The sequence below is a fragment of the Planococcus citri genome, chromosome 5 (genome assembly GCF_950023065.1).
Source record: "Planococcus citri chromosome 5, ihPlaCitr1.1, whole genome shotgun sequence".
NCBI classification, from domain to species: Eukaryota; Metazoa; Arthropoda; class Insecta; order Hemiptera; family Pseudococcidae; genus Planococcus; species Planococcus citri.
In genome coordinates, this window is record NC_088681.1 from 204,848 (window position 1) to 223,806 (window position 18,959).

Genomic DNA, 18,959 nt, shown 5'->3' on the forward strand with positions numbered 1-18,959 from the left:
GATTCAGAATCAGAATTTCAGAAATAAGAATACACGAATACAGAATCCATCATGCAAAGCATCTCCCTGCACTCTGCAGTTTGATACGTATTTGACCAGTTTGACGTTTGAAGGATGCAGTAGCGACCCTAGGTGGGACCTGGCGAAGTAGCGAAACGTTTCGGTTTCAGCTTCCGCAGTCACTCACATGTGTGACGTCAGACGTGTGAGGTGTGACGTTGTGTCGCCGTCGCGACACCGTCGTATGTACTTCAACTTGGCATAAGTCTTTACATTTTGTTGTTGTGTGTTGTGTTTGATGCGTTTGTTACCGTTAAAATGTAAAATTGAAAATTGGCCTTTGCGAAACGAAAAATTTTTAATCTGAATGTTAATCGTTTACTATTTGTAATAATTGCAATATTTTCGCGAGTGTTGGTGACTAGTTTTACTTTTATCAACAATTCTCGAGCATCTGTGGCCTATAGGCAGTTTCGATGGCGAAAAAACGTAAAGCTGCCGTTCCTCGAGTGGAAGTTGCGAAGAATGAAAATGTGGAGGAATCGGTTTTGGACATTTCCAACTGTCAGTTAATTCGTTGCGTTGCACGAGGTAAATCATGCGATATAGGACTGAAAATATATGTAGGTATTTTTCTTTGTTGCAGCCAAAAAGAAGAAAAGAAAGTCGAAAGTACAATCGTCATTTTCAGAAAGTGAGTGAGTATAGGTATTAGGTACATGGTGGTACTGGTGTGATTCTTGCTTAGGCTAATGCTTCGAATCTGTTTTGTTTTTTTTTCACATGTCAGCTAACGACGAAACGATTTTAAAAACGCAACTCGACGACGAAATCGATACGACATCGTATGCTGAAACAAATGAATCAGAATCTTCGTTAGGCGGTGATTACTCATTTTTTTTCTGTACAGTGTACGGCACCGCGGCCCCATCACCAATAGATTGTAACGTCGAGCGTTTTTTTTTTTTTTTTTTTTTTCGTTTTGTTTGTTTGTTTTTAGACGATCATTCGAAGAACAACAACAACAAGAAGAAGAAGAAAAAGAAATCGCAAGATGCGGATTCTCTGTCAGGTGAGCGCGATCGCAATAGTTACCTACCTATACGTATATCTTGCGCAGTTACCTCCGTAAGGCGATTATTTACGTAGTGTGTATCGACGTTTTGCAGCTGCAACTTCCGCCGACAGCTGTGAACCGAAAGACAACAAAGTTAACGGTTTGATCGATAGTAAAAACGAAACGAAAAGTAATGAATTGAAGCGTTACCGCTTACCAGCGACGAGAATTGAGCGGGGAAACGAACGATTTTCAAATGTTGATTTTCACGTTTTTAGGAGTTTGGTCGAAAGAACTTCTCGAGAAGTTGTTGCATCAGATAGAATCGAACATACCCAAAAAGGATAATTTGAAGTATAGCTTAAGGTTGGCGAAATTGGATTGGCAAGCGGTGAGTAACTAATACTCTACGTCTACGTACGCCGTACGCGTAGTACGTCTCTATTCGCGAATCGCGAGCGTGACTATTTGTGTACTGTGTACTTACTCGTATTATCTGCGATCGTGCTGCTCCTTACTTGACTTTGCTTCGTGTTTACAGATAAGTTTCGACGATTGTCGCGCTGACGAATGTCAAGAAATTTGGCGACTTATACAATCCAAACTTCGCACTTACCGAATATTCAAAGAAGTTCTCGACGACGCTAAAAAGTATATCGAAAACGATAATCCTGTGGTACGACTTCGAATGTGTTTTCTTTTCTCGCTTTCGACCATTTTTCTAACGCGACTTTTTTAATGCGCAGCTCGATGATAACCATCCGGACAAACCGCAGAAGCCGCTATCGAGTTACATGTTGTTTCAAAAAGACGTTAAAAAAAAAATTATCGACGAAAACCCCGGCATACACAGCATCGTTAGTTGAAGTTGATTTCTTCGTTTCTCGGACGATTACGATTACGATTACGTATTTTACTTGGACTTGAGTCTTTTTTCAGATCGACGTATCTAAATTGATCGCGGCCAAATGGAATACTTTAAGCGAGAAAAAACGAGAAAAATATAAAAACAAAGCGATAAAATTACGAGAAGAATACGAAGAACAGCTGAAATCATTTTAGTAAGCTATCAGTTCAGCTGCGACTGTATTTTTTATTTTTCATTTTTTTTTTAAAGAAAGTTACCTTTCGTTTTTGCCGAGTGAACGTTTATTTTAGTTTTTATTTTTAATTTTTTCCCTAGTGAAAAGCATCCGGATATTCCAGATCCGAAAAAATCGAAACCTAAACCTAAATCGAAGCTGGACGATTTAGGATTCGCAAAACCGAAATCTCCTTTTCAAGTAAGTTGGTGTAAATGACTCTCGATTCGAATTGAAATGTCTAGATTTTGATTTTTGCTTTTTGCGTTTTTTGTTTCGTTTCGCAAGTTATTCCTCTATTCGATGCGTGAAAAAGATCCTCATTCGAGTGCCAGCGATTTACAAGAGAAATCCAAAACCAAATGGACCAAGTTGTCGGAAAAGAAGAAAGCTATTTGGATAGAACTAGCCCAGAAGGAAGAAGCCGATTATCAAGAAAATTTACGAAAATATCAGTCCGAACATCCCGATTATAAAGCTCCTCCGTTGAAAACGTTGATTTCCAAACGCGATAAAAATATTTTGAACCAGTAGGTGTCGAGTTTATTTTTTTCAAAGTGACGAACGGTCGATGTGATATATGTACATACTGTACATATCACATCGACTGTACGTAGGTCGTAGACGTACGACCGCGACACCCGGTCAGAAAATATGTACTAAAGCGTAATTTGCGTATTCTCGTAGCGTTTCCGGTAAACCTGAGAAGCCAGCTGGAAATGGTTATTCTTTGTACAGTCGGGAGAGTTTACAAAATGGCTCGCTCAAGGACATCGATTCTAAATCCAGATTGGCGGAGATTGCCAAAAGATGGAAAGCTTTGGCGCAATCTGAACGCGATTCATACGACAGCAGGGCTAAGCAAGTAAGTTTGCGAATCAAGTTTTTCTCCGTAAGATAGCGTTTCCAATCGTTGTATACGAACCATACTTGGTGCTTCTGCTCAGATGATGAACGAGTACAAAATCAAATATCAACAATATCTGGACACTTTGTCGCCGGAAAAAAGAATTTTGGAGCAAGAAAGCACGCAGCCGAAACGAAAAAAGCCCGAATCAAAAGTAGGTATTTCTTGCGCGGTGTCTTTGGTTTGTTTTTTATCCGCTGAAAAAAATAGCCCTATTGACGATTATTTGTCATTACGTCTTCTTTCTAGGAGGCTCCGAAAAGTAAGAAGAAAAAAGTAACCGAACCGGAGAAACCTCCCGAGTAAGTACAGTAGTTACGCGTACGCGTATTTCTTTTTTCTTCCAACTCGTTCGAAAACTCATTTTCGCCCTGTTTAGAAACGCCTTCGAACTGTTCAAAGAAAAAAATAAAAACGAATGGAATTCGAAATCAGCCGCGGAAATGGAAAATCAGGCGAAATTAAAATGGAAAAAGCTATCGAACGCCGACAAAAAATCGTACGCCGAACAAGTGGAAAACCTGAAGAGATCGTACGTTACAAAATTGAGCCAATATTTGAAATTTTGTCCGCCTGAAAAATTGCAAGAATACGTTTCCAGCATCGCTTGGCATAATCAAACTTCGACTACGCCCGTATGTAATTTGGTTTAAATAGAATCGGAAAAATGTGCCTAGTGTAACCGTGGGATTGCGAAATATGTAGTTTGATTCGTACTCTCGTATTTACTTTATTTTTATTTTATTTTTTTTCAGGTAACGTTATCTTCGAGCGAAGCAGACAGCGATTAATAGAGATGGGGGATGCCGGATGCGAGTTGCGCTTCGGATTAATTCGCGTATCATACCGAACACTCGATAACCGTAACCGTAACATTTCGTCGTCGGTTACCTACTCTTACTACCCGAATCTTGTACAATGTACATTTAGTTCGGAGTTGTAATTTTATATTTCACGATACCGTGTAATTGTGTACTTATTTTGTATGTAGCCAAATACCCTATGTACCTACTCGTATTTATTGTTGGTCCGAAACCTGTTTCAAGTCACTCTTCTTGTCTTGTATGTACATTGTACGATGATTTATTTTTAGTTGTTCATTATAGTAAGAGATTTTTATAAATTGTACTATAAATTTTCGACTGCAGCGATCATGTTTTTGCTGAACGTCGTGTTCAAAGTTGTTTCTTCTTTTATAATTTTTTTTTTTACGCCTATTTATGTAATGTAATTTTTAAAGCGGGGAAAATATAGTTTCATCGCCGACATTTATACGTGTATTTTTACTGGTGAAAAAAAAATATATATTTACAAGATACGTAATGACCGAATAAAAAATAACGCCGTGCCAACTTATTTTAAGAAACCAAACGACGAAATTAGAACTGATTCAAACAATTCAATAAAATATTCCTTAGTCGAGCTCGAAATCCTTTTTCCATGGACGCGCAGTAAATATGAGTGGAATCCTCTTCGATTTGAATGAGCGTATCTTCTTCTTGCTGCGCGATTAAAAAATGGAAAATGAGACGACGATAAAAAATCTTACAAAGACGGCAGTGAAACGGTAAGTCAAAATACTCGTATGTACTACGTACTACGTAGGTACGCCCAACGCCGCGCCGTAAAGTACACGAGTGCGTATTTGGCGATACTTACCAAATGAATTATCGAGCCACGAGGTCCTTGTTCGACTTTCACGTCTTTTAAACCATCTTCGTTGAGTTTGTTTACAAATTTCTCCACATTCAACGTACCCCACGTGTATTTACAATTTTTCACATTTTCAGCGTAATCGATGGCGTTTTTTTTAGACGCTACTCCTTCGCGTTCCTTCAACATCTGCAAAGTAAGTGGTGACATTTATACCAAAAAAATATGCATTACGCGTTGCCGTTGGTAGGTATTGAAAGTGCGAGTGTACGCAAATTTACACCCAAACTAAGTACTCGCAATTATGCGTATCGTACTGGTATGGAGAAAGACTCACTTCGATTTTCAATTTATTATCCTTGACTTTTAATTCGCCGGTAATTGTGACCAAGCCGACGTTGGGTTTCACTTCGGCGGGCATTAGTATTTCGGCCATATCCGAGGATAAATCTACAACCAGTTTGCGCCGTTTCAACGGCAAAGTGATCACTTCGCCACGATTTATTGTGATAGTTTTACGTTCTGGGAGCTGTGACAGACAGACAGACGAACGAACGAACGAACGAATAAGACGTCTAAGCGTAATTAATCGATAACGATACGCGGTAAAGTTGCGGCCAACCTGCTCGATAATTAGTTCGGTTCGATTAGGATGAGACACCGGAGGTTGCGTGTAACATTCGGGCAATATCAAAGTGGACGGTTTCAGTTCTCGGATAAGTTTATTAGCCTGGGTGAAATTCAAACTGGTGTCAATGGCGCAATGTACCGCTTTCATAGCGATCGGTTGGAAAGGAGCTAACGCTTCTAAATAAGGATAATCCGGCTCTGAAACAGCAGAGATACTCGCGGTTCGTACACATCAAAATGGTCACCACTCTACGGTGCGGTGTACGACCGAAAAATAATGCGGTTAGGTTAGGGTAGGTTAGGTAAGGTACCTGTAAAAATCACCGTATGGTTGGGATTCGAGCCCCACAGTTCTATAAAATGTACAGAATCGCCTATTCTTAAACTAGGGTGGCCGCAGAATACAACGCAAGGCTGCAAATGAGAAGAAGAGCAAAAACAAATTACTCGTACTACGTATGTATGCATGTACATACATATGTAGTAGAGGAAGCGATCAGCTTCGCATTAGCACATGCCATGATTGACACGAGTATTGACTATCAACTATCGACTATTGACTAATTAAGTAGTAGTGTAATTACTTGTCTCATATCGTTACAGAATCCATCGTCGTGAATATGCTTGAAAGGCTTCAGACGACCAGTCTTTACGAGGTGAGCGTGAGGAAATGGCTCCTCGGGAAGGTATATTTTATTCTGTTTGCCTTGAGATAACCTGCGTATTCGAAACAGAGAAACGGTTACGGCTCGACTCGACTCGCAGCGCGGCGCGGCGCGGCGCGGCGGCTGGCCGCGTCGATAAAACACTAACCACGAACGTACCATTCGGCGAAAATATTCGAATAACCCAACGACACGTCGGAAACGGGTGAAATAAAGTACATGGGCACCTGAGATAGACCGGAACTGTCTAAATGAGTGGACAAGCATTCGAATAAATCGTAAACCACGCCCGACGGGTAGCACGGAATCAAAACGCTTCCGCCGTTACGTAATGTTAGAGCTGGAAAAAAACGAAACGAAACGAAACGAAAAAAATGGTTATTTAGAAAATACCTACTCGGGTACGGTACTTATTCCGAAAGTTTTACGTAGCGTACCTAGCTATAACTACCTACCCGTAGTCATGCAAAGTTCGCCGAGCATGGTGTCAGGATTAGCGGTAGGAGTTTGGGTTAATCCGGTTAGTATTAATACGTCGGCATTTTTCAGCGATGTTTGATCTATAGGTCTGAAAATACGTACGAGGAGTAAGCGCCAGCGGTAAAGGGCGTAGATGCGAGTTTTGCGTTACCTCGGATGAGTTGTCAACGTCGACGATCCGCTCACGTAGACGATTTTCTCATAATCGGACGTAATAATCCAATTACTACTTCCCAAGCAATATCCGGAGCTAACCGGCGTAATTTTCAATGTTCCGTAAATATCCTGCGGGCGGGCGGCGCGGCGAGCGAACAAACATGTTTACAACAAGACACGACATATGTAGGTATTAGGTAAGTACTCGTAATGTGTATGCGTGTGGATGTGGTGCCTAATGTTAATGTACGATACTTAATAAAGAGTTTGACTCACCACTTTTTCGTCGTATCCGATGGTCTGCACTTTGGCCAAACTCGAAAGAACCGATTCCCAGCTAAATAGCTGCTGCCAACTTCTCGGTTTCAAACTCTCGCATAACGGAGGAGGTAAGGTATGCAGTACTTCTTTCCAATGCGAGGCTAACGCCGATTTCGGGGTGTGTTCGATGTACTTGACTAATTCTTCCAAATAAAATCTGCGAAACGCGTCACCACAATGAGACTATGTACTTTGTCGCGAGCTATGTAGTACGTAGTACGTAGTACGTAGTACGTACGCAGACGCACGTACGGTAGGTACTACGTATGATTCGAGTTTTGACCGAGGCTTACGCTTACCTTCCAATTTGTAAGGTTGGTTCGGTCATGTAGATAATTCCTTGGAATGCGGTGCCCTCGGTGATGAAGGGAAGCGCGAACATGGCCGTGTAGTTTGAAATGAGAATAGCATTTACGCCCGAGTAATCGACGAGCTTCTGCAGCGGCGGGCAGAATTCTGGAGCCGAGTTGACGAACACCCTGCCGCAGCATTCTTTCAATTCCTGCAACGATAACGACTAACGTGTAACTAACTACATATGTAATGTGTACTAACTACCGTGCAAACATTGAGAATGCCAGTCGACTCGACTTACACCTTCGACTTGGGGGTCTGGACAATTTCTAGGAATCCAATTGGGCAAATTGTTCAAACGAGCTGACGGAACTAGAGGAAGCGGCAGAAAGTTGAGCACAGTTTGCGTGATCAATCCGCAATCCAACATCAAGGTTACTTCTTTGAAACGAAGTACGTAGCATGGTTTATTAGGATGATTACTCAGGCAATACTGCAACAGCGTACCGTGATTTCAAATTTTTCATCGCTGATTATACTGCACAACCATAACGCGTAACGCGTATCGTAGTCGTAGCATACTTAGCATATTAGCATAACTCACCAATTTCATGATTCATCTGCGCAACAAGTACCATTGATTTGCATTTGATTTCTGTCACCGTCTCGGCGTCTCCGCTTCCAGTATTAGTAATGTTCACGCGCTAATTACATTCGTTTCATATTTTTCATTAATTATCGTGATTCCTTGATTCCTTATATCCTACCGGATTACCGGTACCGGAAAATGCGAGGAATTCCTACCAAAACGAAAAAAAAAAAAAAAAGTTTGTGTTTGATAAATAATGATAAGGTTGTCCTTGTGTGGTTGTTAGGTTGAACTAGAGTTCGACGAGTACCCGGATCCGCGATTCTTACCCGGGTCTGAAAATTATCCGGTTCCGACCTTTGTTCCGACCCGGGTAGTAAAATTTTCAAAAAATGACGTCATTGTGAGTAGTTCAAATAAATTCCGCTAGGATCGCAATATAAAAATGAAATTTTTTCGTCAGCTTGATTTGGCAACGTCGCATTTTTCATTGTTTTCCTTTACCCGGTTCCGTACCCGGGTAGCCGATTCCTTTCCGGGTTGAACTCGGAAAATCGGCAATCCGGGTACCCGTTGAACTCTAGGTTGAACGGAACGGAACGCCAAACGACTCGACCGGTTCCGATCTGATTCGTTTCCGGCTCGCGTGACCGCGTGTTCACGTGTTGTCATGTTCATGTTGTTGTTTACAAACGATCTGCGATCAATGCCGTTTAGTGAGAACTTGGAGAATTGGAGATCACTGATCAGTGAAAGTGAGTTGATAATTGAAAAACAATCGAGCATTTTAAAAAGTGTTTACTTATATTTTGATCACTTCAGTAATGTGTAAGTAAATGGTTATTCATGTTTAAGCAATGAGGCGCTGATCAGGAGTGTATTGTACGAGTATCATCTCTACGTAAGTAAGGTACGAAGTACGATCGAATGAAAATAATATTGCGCTATCAACCGTAGGTACTATACTATATGACTGTAGTACTAGCCACTAGGGTGATTGATGAGGATGATGAGATAAGTATAACAATAGAGCACTGGTTTGAAGTGAACTGAAATTTGTTTCCGTTCTTCGTCGTTTCATCAGTTCATCGGCAATGGCAGACGCCAGACTCGAGACGACGACGTATTCGTATTGGTATTTGACGAAACCCGAGGCGGCGGCCGCCTAGTGCCTAGTGGGAAATGGCGAATCGGAGATATGGCTGGCGCACTGCCGCCGCCGCGTACTCTACCGCAAGCGTCGCTTTGGTTGTGTTGGCGTTGTTCCTTCAATTCGCAGGCTCCAACTGCTCGTTGAACTTATACTTGGACAAAGATGAATCGCACCACTTTCTGGGTGAGTGAAATTCAGATTTCATCGTACCTTCGTACCCTGGTACCCTGACTGTTGCCCTAACGTTGGTTTCCTTAATTTGCGTGTTTTTTCGAATTTCCATTCAAGGTATACCCAGCGAGATTTACTACATCCAAGCCGGTAGAATACAGAAAAATGCTCTGGAGCGTGTTCTTAAAGTTCCAGAAAATTACCACACTATTCACTTCAATTGGGAAAGTTTGACGCTGTATTCGGTGAGTAGCGGCTGCGGCTGCGGCTGCGACGGCACTCGAGACACGTAACCTTATTTGTGTATGTATTTATTTTTTGTCGATTCGCACTTGGCAGGTGCCGTACACGGTCGACGTCCAAATATCGGACAAGAAATTACTCAGATCGGTTACTCTGAATGTTTCGAATCAGGGCTACGTGCCGAGTACCAAGGAAACTGTAATGATTCAATTCACCTGCAACGGACTACAAGATGCTCGAGTTGTCGTCGATTTTAATTTGAAATTTACCGCCGAGAATTCATCGGTTATCGACGTTACCTTTAAAAGGGAAAAATTCTGCGTTAAAGGTACCCGTACCCGTAGACCTACACCTAGCTACTGCGGTTCGGTTCGGTGTTTGTTTTACCTTTTACGTTTTACGGTGATGGTTTGCAGAGGCTCAAAAAATCTCGTTCGATATCGACCAGCAACCGTTGACCGAAAGTTCAGATTCGTCTCAGCTGAAAATATTTTACATCGTTCTGTGTTTCGGATGCTCTTTATTCACCTTATTGATCCTTTGCTTCTTGGCGTACGTCGTTAGTAACAAGAAGGACAGTCGACAAAGCTCGTTACGGTAAATTTCAAATTTACCTTAATTTTACACGATGGGCGGCCGGCGGCCGGCGGCCGGCGGCCGGCGGCCGGCGCGGCGCGGCGCATTACTCACCATCCGAATACGTTGCGTGTTTCAGTGCCGAACAGCATATTCGTCTGAGACCTAGCGAAACGGAAAATACGCATACTCGTACGCATACGCCGTACATTTTGAGCGCTTCGGCCGTAAACAGCGGTACGTCGACTTCGTCCAATATCAGCCATTCGAGTGTGAAAAAACGTAAAAACTATACTCAATTGGATAATCGATCGTTGGATTTGCAAGATAGAATATCGGAAATCACTATTCAGAGGTACGTACGCCTTACGCCGTACACCGTACACCGTGTTTACTCTTTCCAACTACGTAGGTAATTTCGAATTATTGAATTACAGAAAAAGAATACGATTACAAAGACTGGAATTGGAAGGCACTTTCGGCCACGTTTACGTTGGAACTTACACGAAAGAAGACGGATCCGAAGAAGAAGTTATAGTAAAAACCGTCATGGGTAAGGCGTATTGTACTCGTTCTCGTACTCGTACTCACCTACTACACCTACTCGTGTGTGTGTGTGTGTGTGTGTGTGTGTGTGTTTTGTGTCTTGTTTTGTAAAGCGCAAATTGCATGTTGTATGTATTTTGAACAGATTTCGCCAGCTCAAATCAAATATCGTTACTGTTGAGAGAAGGTCTCACCATGTACGGTCTGAAGCATAAAAATATCATGTCGGTGCTCGGAGTTTCGATCGAAGATCACGTCGAACCGTTCGTTATTTATTTACGCGAAGGTTTTACAAACCTGAAAAAGTAAGTCGATGCGGCGAGGCTGGCTGCCGGCTGCCGGCTGCTGGCTGATTGGAACCCGCCTATTTGAACTAATACATTTTTCCGCTTCTTCCAGGTACTTGCAAAAATGTAAGCTTTGTCAAGAGGGCATTACGCACATTTTGACCACTCAAGAAGTCGTCGAAATCGCTTTGCAGATCATCTCCGGCATTCAATACATGCACAAGAAGAAACTTCTTCATAAAGATCTGGCCACCAGGAACTGCCTGTGAGTACATCTACATGTAGCATACCTACATAATATTATATATTATAGTATAGTACAAGTACATAACTTACTCGTACATACTCGACTAGTCGAATTTCTCGGCTTCCATGGAAATTTGTAAGTCGCCGCCGCGCGCCATCCGCGTAGCGTATCCGCGTATTGGAGATCGGTTTGATGTTTGTATGCGCGAAACTACTAGGAAATCGTATCTGGTGAAACCGATAGTGAAAAAGCGTCTCGGTCACGATCTTCTTCTGCCTGGGCCGCGGCGGCCGCGACCGAGCTCGTGCGAACCTCCGCTTTTTCTCGACTATCGCCGTAAAAACAGCGCCCACGTCGAGTACAGTAAATTGTTACGAGAGCGTTATCGTCAAATCGACTTGGAAACGAAAAGGCGAACGCGGTCGCGATCGCATCCGCGACTGCGACTGCGACTGCGACGCCTGTCCGAGGCTGAGGCTGCGGCTGCAGCTGCAGTTGCAGTTGCGGCAAATGCTGCGAGTCGAACCGTCGAAACGGAGGAATCGCAAAGGGGCGAAAATGTCACCGCCACCACGGTATTTGCGGCGGTCGAAGCGAAAAACGCCGCCGCCGCAGCAGCAGCAATGACGGCAGCAGCGAAAGCGACGACAACCAACCAGACGTTTTTCTCATTCGATGCGAAAAGGACAAAGGACGCCATTTTTCTGTCGGACGTGGTCGTTGGTCACGGTACGAACAACGCGAAAGCTGCTCTCGGTTTAGGTCTCGAACCGCCCGCGACACCGCTCAAGAAAACGCCGACAAAAAAGTCTACGCGGACGGTGGAAAGTGGCAAAAGTTTGCCGACCGAAGCTGTTTTGAAAACGAAATCGGCGTCGCCGAAAGAACGCGTCAAAGCTTCCGCAAAATCCAAAACCAAAGGTACTGCGCCGTCCGCCTCGACATCTAGCACGCCCGCGCCCGCGCCCGCGGCAACTAAGCTAAAAGGCGGTGAAGATGCCGCCACAGGCGGTACGAAAACTACCGCAGCCGCAGTCGCAGCAGCTTCGTCCGCGAAAACGTACTCGATCGAAGCAACCGCGGGTGCCGATGTCGTCGCTACGACGCGAAAATCCGACAAATTGACCCGCGGCGGCGATTACGTCGAAAGTTATACGACGACGACGACGACGACGACATCGGGAAACGGATTTACGCGGGCGCCGCCGAGCGATCGAAACGACGTTTCGACGACCCCTTGCAACAAGTATGGAGGGTGGCGGCGAGCAGGTTCGAAGGTATCGCCGACTTGGAAGCCCACCAGAGGCCCGTTTTCGAATCCGATCGCGTTTCCGCCCGCCAATCTTCCCGCTTCTTTGTCGCCTGACGAACGAGCGGAATTGATGAAACGCGAAGCCCTGCTCGAGGCAGCCTGGCGTCGGGTTATTCGGCGCATTTCGAAAACGGTGCCGATGCCGATGCGATGGCCCTCGAACATGAAACAACCTCCTACGTTGCTGTTCGAGCAAACTAGAACTTTCGAGCTGAGACTTCATCTAAGGCAGAGACGTGCTGCCGCCGCCGCGCGAGAAACTACCAAGAAATCGGCAACGCTCGCTAGGAAATCTCTTCAGTATACGGAACCGAAACGAAATCTCACTCAAACATTAAGATACAGACAACTGAAAAGGCAACCTATTATCAGCGAATTTTTCGAAAGATATTACTCGAAATACAGGAAACCTCCTTTCAAATTGTATGCGAACGAAATCGGTTGACTATAAACGTTCGCCTCGCCTAGCCTCGTCTCATTTTATGTTACCTATATGCGTATGTAATGTATGTAGGTACTGTACTTTCTGTCAGCTTATTTTAGGTACCCAGACTCACTAATAGCCACTTTAGTTTCGTTTCGTTTCATTTTGTTATGTTTTTGGTTTCTATGACAGAATCGACGGCTGTTTGAACGTCAAAGTGGCTGATAACGCGTTGTCGCGAGATCTCTTTCCGAATGATTATCATTGTTTGGGTGATAATGAAAATCGTCCGGTCAAATGGTTAGCTATCGAAAGTCTGATGCACAGAACATTTTCCACCGCTTCCGACGTGGTAAGTTACATAATCGAATCGAATTCTACATGGATGAAAATTGTACGATTACCCGTAAGCGTAGAGCGTAGAGGCCGCCGCGCCTACTTATAGTTAGCTAGTCTACTTGTACGTTACGTTAGTTACCTACTTACAAATTAGTTACTTTACTACTCGTTTGGTCAACGTTACAGTGGTCTTTCGGAGTTAGCCTGTGGGAGTTGACTACTCTCGGCCAGCAGCCTTACGTCGAGGTCGACCCTTTCGAAGTGGAGCACTACCTGAAAGACGGATATAGATTATCTCAACCTGTCAACTGTCCCGACGAATTGTGAGTATGCCCGATGCCGATGCGCGGATGGCGGCTGGCGACTGGCGACGTCATTTTCATTCGTAATCTTAACTCGCTGTTTGTTTGCTGTTTGCGCAGGTTCGCCGTTATGGCGTATTGTTGGGCCATGAGCGCCGACGAAAGGCCCACGTTTTCGCAGCTTTTAACCTGCTTGCAAGACTTTCGTAACCAGTTGAATAAATATGTTTGAGTTTGAAATTGCGTGTTTGGTGTAGCTCGTTTTCTTCGGTTTCCGCGTGTACGTGTAATTGTGTATGCGCTACTCGTACGCGACATTTTCGTACGTTGTAAAAATTGAAAAAAACTATTATTCTACTCGTATTCGGTTTTGGTGAGTGCATTGTTCAGTTCAGTGCACCTGCACATATCCGACGCTGACGCACACGCGCTAGTCGTATCTGTATGTTGTATATGTATTATGTAATACTCGTACGTCTACGTACCTACTTGTATATTGTGTATGTAGATGTAATTGTACGCCTCGTGTACTAATATAATTTTGTACCTGTTCCAATTTAAATTAATAAATGCCTTTTTTGTCCAGCAAGACCATTCTTCTATCTGCATTCTGCATAGGTACGAATAAATCTCTTTTCGGAATTCTCGTCGTTTTCATATTATGTACATATTCAATTTCAAATCAGTTTTCAAGTTGATATTGTCTGGAAATTAGAAAGCTTTCGACCAATTTTTAGAATTTACATAACAAAATTTCAAATCGTTTTTGAAAATCTCCGTAGTCTTTGAATTTAGAAAATTTCAAATCAATCAATCTTCACTCTTCAGAATCCTAAATCGACTCAAACTGCGATAGGCAGAGGTACGAGTATATGGTAGGTACTAAATTTTAAAATCAATTTTCAGAATTCTCAATTCCTCGCTGCCTCAAATTATCAAAGTGCAGTTCGTCGATGTTTAAAGTTACAATTAATTTAGGGGAAAAAACAACAATCAAAACATACCTATTACAAAAGTAATTAGATTCAGCTAACAACCAAACACATGTTCTCTCCACGAAGGTAACACGTGGAATGAACTGCAAAATTTCACTCGCGCTCCAAGTAAACAAAAACTCGAAGGGGAACGCCTCAACAAACCCTTCCCACATGAAACACAGGGCTGACCGAACTGATGAGACGTAGAAAACTTGAAATGTTCGCTGAAAAGTGAAAATCAAAAAATCAACTCGAGCCGCAGGAAAATGGGGGGGGGGGGGGGCGGGGGATGCTGTTTTTAGAGGTGCTGTTTCCGCCTGTCCAAGTTTCATTCCTATCGGAAATTATGTATTATTATTTGTGATATAGAGATTAGGGATACGGAATTCTCTCGTTAGTACCGAATTTTTGTTTTGTTTTTGTTTTTGTTTTCAATTATTCCGTCTTTGATAATACCTACGTAGATAGGTAGTTACCAACGTCGTTGCGCGGTGACCTCGCACGAGTCTCACAGTCTCACTTACTTACTCATTCCGAGCTCGAAATCCAAATACGAGGTGTCGAGTGCGTTTTGTGAGGGAGGCGGGGGCGCTATAAAATGAACGTCTACCACGCGCAATTGACGAGTACGACTTTTAAATACCTAAATAAATAAATAAATAAATAAATAAATACAAGTAAATAATTACATCTATGTATTTCGTGTGAAATGTACAAGAAAAGAGAGAGAGAGAGAGAGAAAGAAAGAAAAAAAAGAGGTAAGTTAAGTATATACTCGTAGGTAGTCTAATGAAAAAGAATTTTGTACAATACCTATTTGAATAAAATGGTAAAAATAGTCGTAATTTAATCATGTCACGTAGTACGTAGGTACCTATAATAAATACTCGTAATATGTAAAATGATAATCGTATTACGTAATAGGTAATACGTATACGTATACGTATATGTAGGTACGTCGTACGAGTACCTACCATATGCGTTCTACTCGTACTCGTAGGTAACGCCTAACGGGTACACGGGGTACACGGGGTACACACTTATGCGTAAAACTCAAATGGAAAGAAAGGAAAATTCGAGAATTCGACGCGGAGTAAATGCCGATTGCCGAATGCCTTGAGCCGGTCGCAAATGCGAAATGGGGTACTTTGGCACCGATCTATCACAATATCATATCGACAAACGAGAAACGACCGTAGCGTACGTATGTACTCGCGTCTCGCTCACGGACGGGGACGCGGGACGCGGGACGCGGGACGCGGGACGGTGTCTGTTTAATTGCGGGCCTCGATTCCGTTCAATTTTTCGCTCAGATTTCGCCGGCGCATAAAAAGCGAGTCACGCGAAATACGCGATTATTAATTTACAAAATGTACCTACACCTACGTAGGTATAGGTACCATACTTGACTCTTTTTTAACGCGAAAAAATGCGAACGAAAAAGACGACGAGGCTCGCAACTAAGTAAATCTACACTCGAAAGTCAATTAACGCAGTAAGTACTCGTATACGATTTAACGTTTAAACAAAACAACATGCATTTCGTAAATAAATTGTAAAAAAAAACTCCCAATCAAACAATCAAACGAATGAAAGAATGGGTAAATAAATAAATAAATAAATAAATAAATAAATAAATAATTAAATAATTAAATAAATATACGTAAAAACACGTAAAATGAAACGCGGGACATGTACGCCGATGCCAAAACGCACGTACCATACCATATACAAAAATAGGTGTAGGTACATCGAGTACAAAAAAGTAGTACCTTCGGTGTCGGTACTGCTTACGAAAAAAATGCAGACGAGGTACGGGCGTTTGATGTTTTCATTTTTTTCAACACTTTGTTTTTATTTTTCTTTTTTTTTGCTTTTGGCTCCGTTATTTATTCGATAAAATCTTTTGTCATAATCTAAACGAATAATTTTAGGTAAGTATAAATAATTATACAGAATACAGATTACAGATTACAGATTACAGATAGAGATAGAGAATAGAGATATGTATTATTAAAATGAACACAGCCATTGGGTAAAGAGTTTGAATTTTGTGTGAGCGCTAGGCGCGCGAGCGCGAGCGCGAATAGTCGTATTTCGCGAAATCGCATATCGCATTCGACTAACTAGCAACTTTGACGAAATCGGCAGCGTCGAAAGTGTGCACGAAGGTGGTAGCGCCGGCGGCTTGAGCATTTTTGGTATCGAAGGTGCGGACACGTACGAAGAGGAAAGCGGCCACCAGGCAGGCGACGACCAGCACCGAAAGTAACATGACCAGGCCGGCTACGAAGCTGGCCACGCTAATGCAAATGCTGTCCTTTTCGTAGGCGGAGGCCGGCTGCGAGGATACGACTACGGTCTCGTTGGCGGCGCCACTGCCGGCGTTGAGCGCGAAATTCACGTCGCCCGGCGCTACCACCTGTATGACGCGACTGGTGTTCACGTCGGTCATTTCTTGAGCTTCGCGCTTGTACACGTGGGTGACGACGAAGGTTCTGGTAGCGGCGCCGATGCCGGAGCCGGAGCCGGTGCCGGTGCCCACCGTCACCGCGTACGAACGCCTTTTGCGGATACCGCTGCCGCTGCTGCTGTGGTGGTGCAGGCCCAAGTCTTCGGATAGATTCTCGACGGACCGCGGCCGTCCTCCCAGCGTGATCAAATTGCCGTCTTCGTCGCTGATGGTGCCCTTTCTTTTGACCGTCGTGTAAGAAGCGCTTTGGCCGGGTAACGGCGGCGGTGGCAGATTGAAATCGTCGTCGATGCTGTTGATGTTGATACCGTTGCCGTTGCCGCCGTGGCCGTTGACGCCGACGCCGATGCCGACGCCGTTGATGACGTTGTTGTTGTTGTTGCTGTTGCCGTTACCGTTACCGCCGCCGCCGCCGCCGCCACTACTAGCGCCGATGACGCCGTTCTGGATGGCTATGTCGTCGTTGATGTTGTTGTTGTTGTTGTTGTTGTTATTATTGGTATTAGCGGGGTCGTTGCCGTTGGTGTTGACGCCGCTAGGCGAGGTTTTCTGAGGCGATGGCGAAGACGGATTGGTAAAGTTGGAGGCTACGCCGACGCCGACGCCGCCGGGCGCCGGTACGATTTCGGCTTTCTGTTCGCTGTAGGCGCCGGCCGGTCCGGACGGATGTCTGGGATCGGGGAAAGCGGCGCCGCCGCCGCCACCACCGACTCCGCCGAGGCCGCCCAACAAGCCCGGATATTCGGGGAATCCCGGTTGCGGGGGTAGAGCGTACTCGTCGTGAGGAGCGCCGCCGCCGCCGACGCCGCCGGGCAACCTGTTATAGTCGCCGATATCTAGAGCGCCGCCGCCGCCGCCGATGCCGCCATATTCGGCGCCGCCGAGGCCACCGAGCAGGCCGAGGCCGCCGCCGGCGCATTTCGGCTCCGGACAATTGTACCGGCACACCTGTATGACGCACTGGAAGTGCACGTTCATCGAGTCGGGAAACTTGAAGGCTTGGAAGTAGGCGAACGAGACGACCGAGGCGCTGGGGCCGAAGTTCTTGACCTTCTGGAAGCGGGACATGATCTTGGGCCGGACGACGCAGCCGTGCTGGTCGACCAGCTGGATGGGGGCGCGTTTGCCGTCGTGCGCGACGCAGTTACGCACCAGCATGTCGAACTTGTTTTCGTCGTCCTTGATGGCCAGCACCATGGTCATGGTTTGGCCGATTTTCACGATGCCGGACACCTCGCTGGCCCACGGCCCTTTGCCCACCTGGATCTGCATCCAGCACTGCAGGTTGTCGCCCAGGAAGTTGGCGGTGACCGCGCTGAGCATGTCCACCTGAAACGGCCGAAACGTGACCGCCTTCTCGTAGAAATCGTACCACGTGCAGCGCAGCTTGCGCGCCTTGTCCGACGACTCCTGCACGTACGGGTCGTACTGGATGATGATGGTGTTCTCGACGAAGCTGCCGCTCGGCGTCGGGTACGCGTTCGCCGCCGCGTTATGGCTGCCCGACGACGACATGCCGCAGCTGTTGAGGAATATCTCGAACGTGGCGCTCAAATGGCCCGATCCCGGCTTCAAATGCACGCACCGGTGGTCGCTGTAATAGCCTACGAGTAAAACAAACAAACAAACAAACGATAACGAACGCGCACCATATCACCACTGTGGCCCACAGTACACCCTATATGTATACAGCATACAGCATACAGTATACACCTACTCTTAGTGTACCTAACCTACCTCTACCTAATACCTATACTACCTAGACACCTATACTTTTACACATACGCAGACGCAGACGCACCAAACTACTGATTTTTCATCATTTTCTAACCGGATAACAATCATTTCTAAAAGTTTTCAATTTCATATCAGAGTTTCGACCAGACAACTTGCTCGTAGGAAATTTTCAATAATTTGTCAGCTCTTTCGCTTCGGCTATTCGAATACGTAAAATTGGTGAAAGATTTTTGTTCGTCTCACCCTTGGCATTTTTATCAACAGCAGCACTATAGAGTATGGATACCCATCATTCGTAGGTACTACGGGTAAGTTTGTTTTTGTTTGAGCGATGAGCG

General features: G+C 44.6%; 4 protein-coding genes across 5 annotated transcripts in view; 2 read left to right on the forward strand and 2 right to left on the reverse strand.

The window, feature by feature from the left end:
- The first annotated feature begins 192 nt into the window (after positions 1-192).
- Positions 193-4,318, forward strand: LOC135846848 (nucleolar transcription factor 1-like). Its single transcript, XM_065366186.1, has 16 exons — positions 193-564; positions 647-694; positions 791-883; positions 1,001-1,072; positions 1,170-1,247; positions 1,336-1,448; positions 1,599-1,733; positions 1,804-1,914; positions 1,997-2,118; positions 2,241-2,340; positions 2,428-2,669; positions 2,827-3,004; positions 3,087-3,200; positions 3,296-3,348; positions 3,426-3,681; positions 3,802-4,318. The coding sequence occupies exons 1-16, from the start codon at positions 477-479 to the stop codon at positions 3,835-3,837; spliced, it is 1,839 nt and encodes a 612-aa protein (XP_065222258.1). The 5' UTR covers positions 193-476; the 3' UTR covers positions 3,838-4,318.
- IntS9 (integrator complex subunit 9) lies at positions 4,301-8,105 on the reverse strand. The gene is made up of 13 exons (XM_065366185.1): positions 7,850-8,105; positions 7,547-7,738; positions 7,251-7,453; positions 6,907-7,108; positions 6,626-6,759; positions 6,450-6,562; positions 6,154-6,334; positions 5,914-6,046; positions 5,641-5,743; positions 5,322-5,527; positions 5,037-5,228; positions 4,706-4,888; positions 4,301-4,548 (listed from the first exon to the last, which is right to left on the reverse strand). The coding sequence occupies exons 1-13, from the start codon at positions 7,856-7,858 to the stop codon at positions 4,426-4,428; spliced, it is 1,974 nt and encodes a 657-aa protein (XP_065222257.1). The 5' UTR covers positions 7,859-8,105; the 3' UTR covers positions 4,301-4,425.
- A 431-nt stretch (positions 8,106-8,536) lies between these two features.
- On the forward strand, positions 8,537-14,023 carry dnt (tyrosine-protein kinase Dnt). The gene is made up of 12 exons (XM_065366187.1): positions 8,537-8,744; positions 8,919-9,170; positions 9,276-9,403; positions 9,498-9,729; positions 9,818-9,998; positions 10,117-10,332; positions 10,415-10,530; positions 10,669-10,828; positions 10,923-11,075; positions 12,986-13,145; positions 13,319-13,455; positions 13,555-14,023. The coding sequence occupies exons 2-12, from the start codon at positions 9,017-9,019 to the stop codon at positions 13,664-13,666; spliced, it is 1,749 nt and encodes a 582-aa protein (XP_065222259.1). The 5' UTR covers positions 8,537-8,744; positions 8,919-9,016; the 3' UTR covers positions 13,667-14,023.
- A 1,066-nt stretch (positions 14,024-15,089) lies between these two features.
- dyl (dusky-like) overlaps positions 15,090-18,959 on the reverse strand; it is a 45,215-nt gene continuing 41,345 nt past the window's right edge. For both annotated transcript variants that reach the window (XM_065365522.1, XM_065365523.1), the window contains exon 4: positions 15,090-18,488. In XM_065365522.1, the coding sequence (XP_065221594.1) occupies positions 16,534-18,488 (1,955 nt within the window). In that variant the 3' untranslated portion in view covers positions 15,090-16,533. The remainder of the gene's footprint in view (positions 18,489-18,959) is intronic.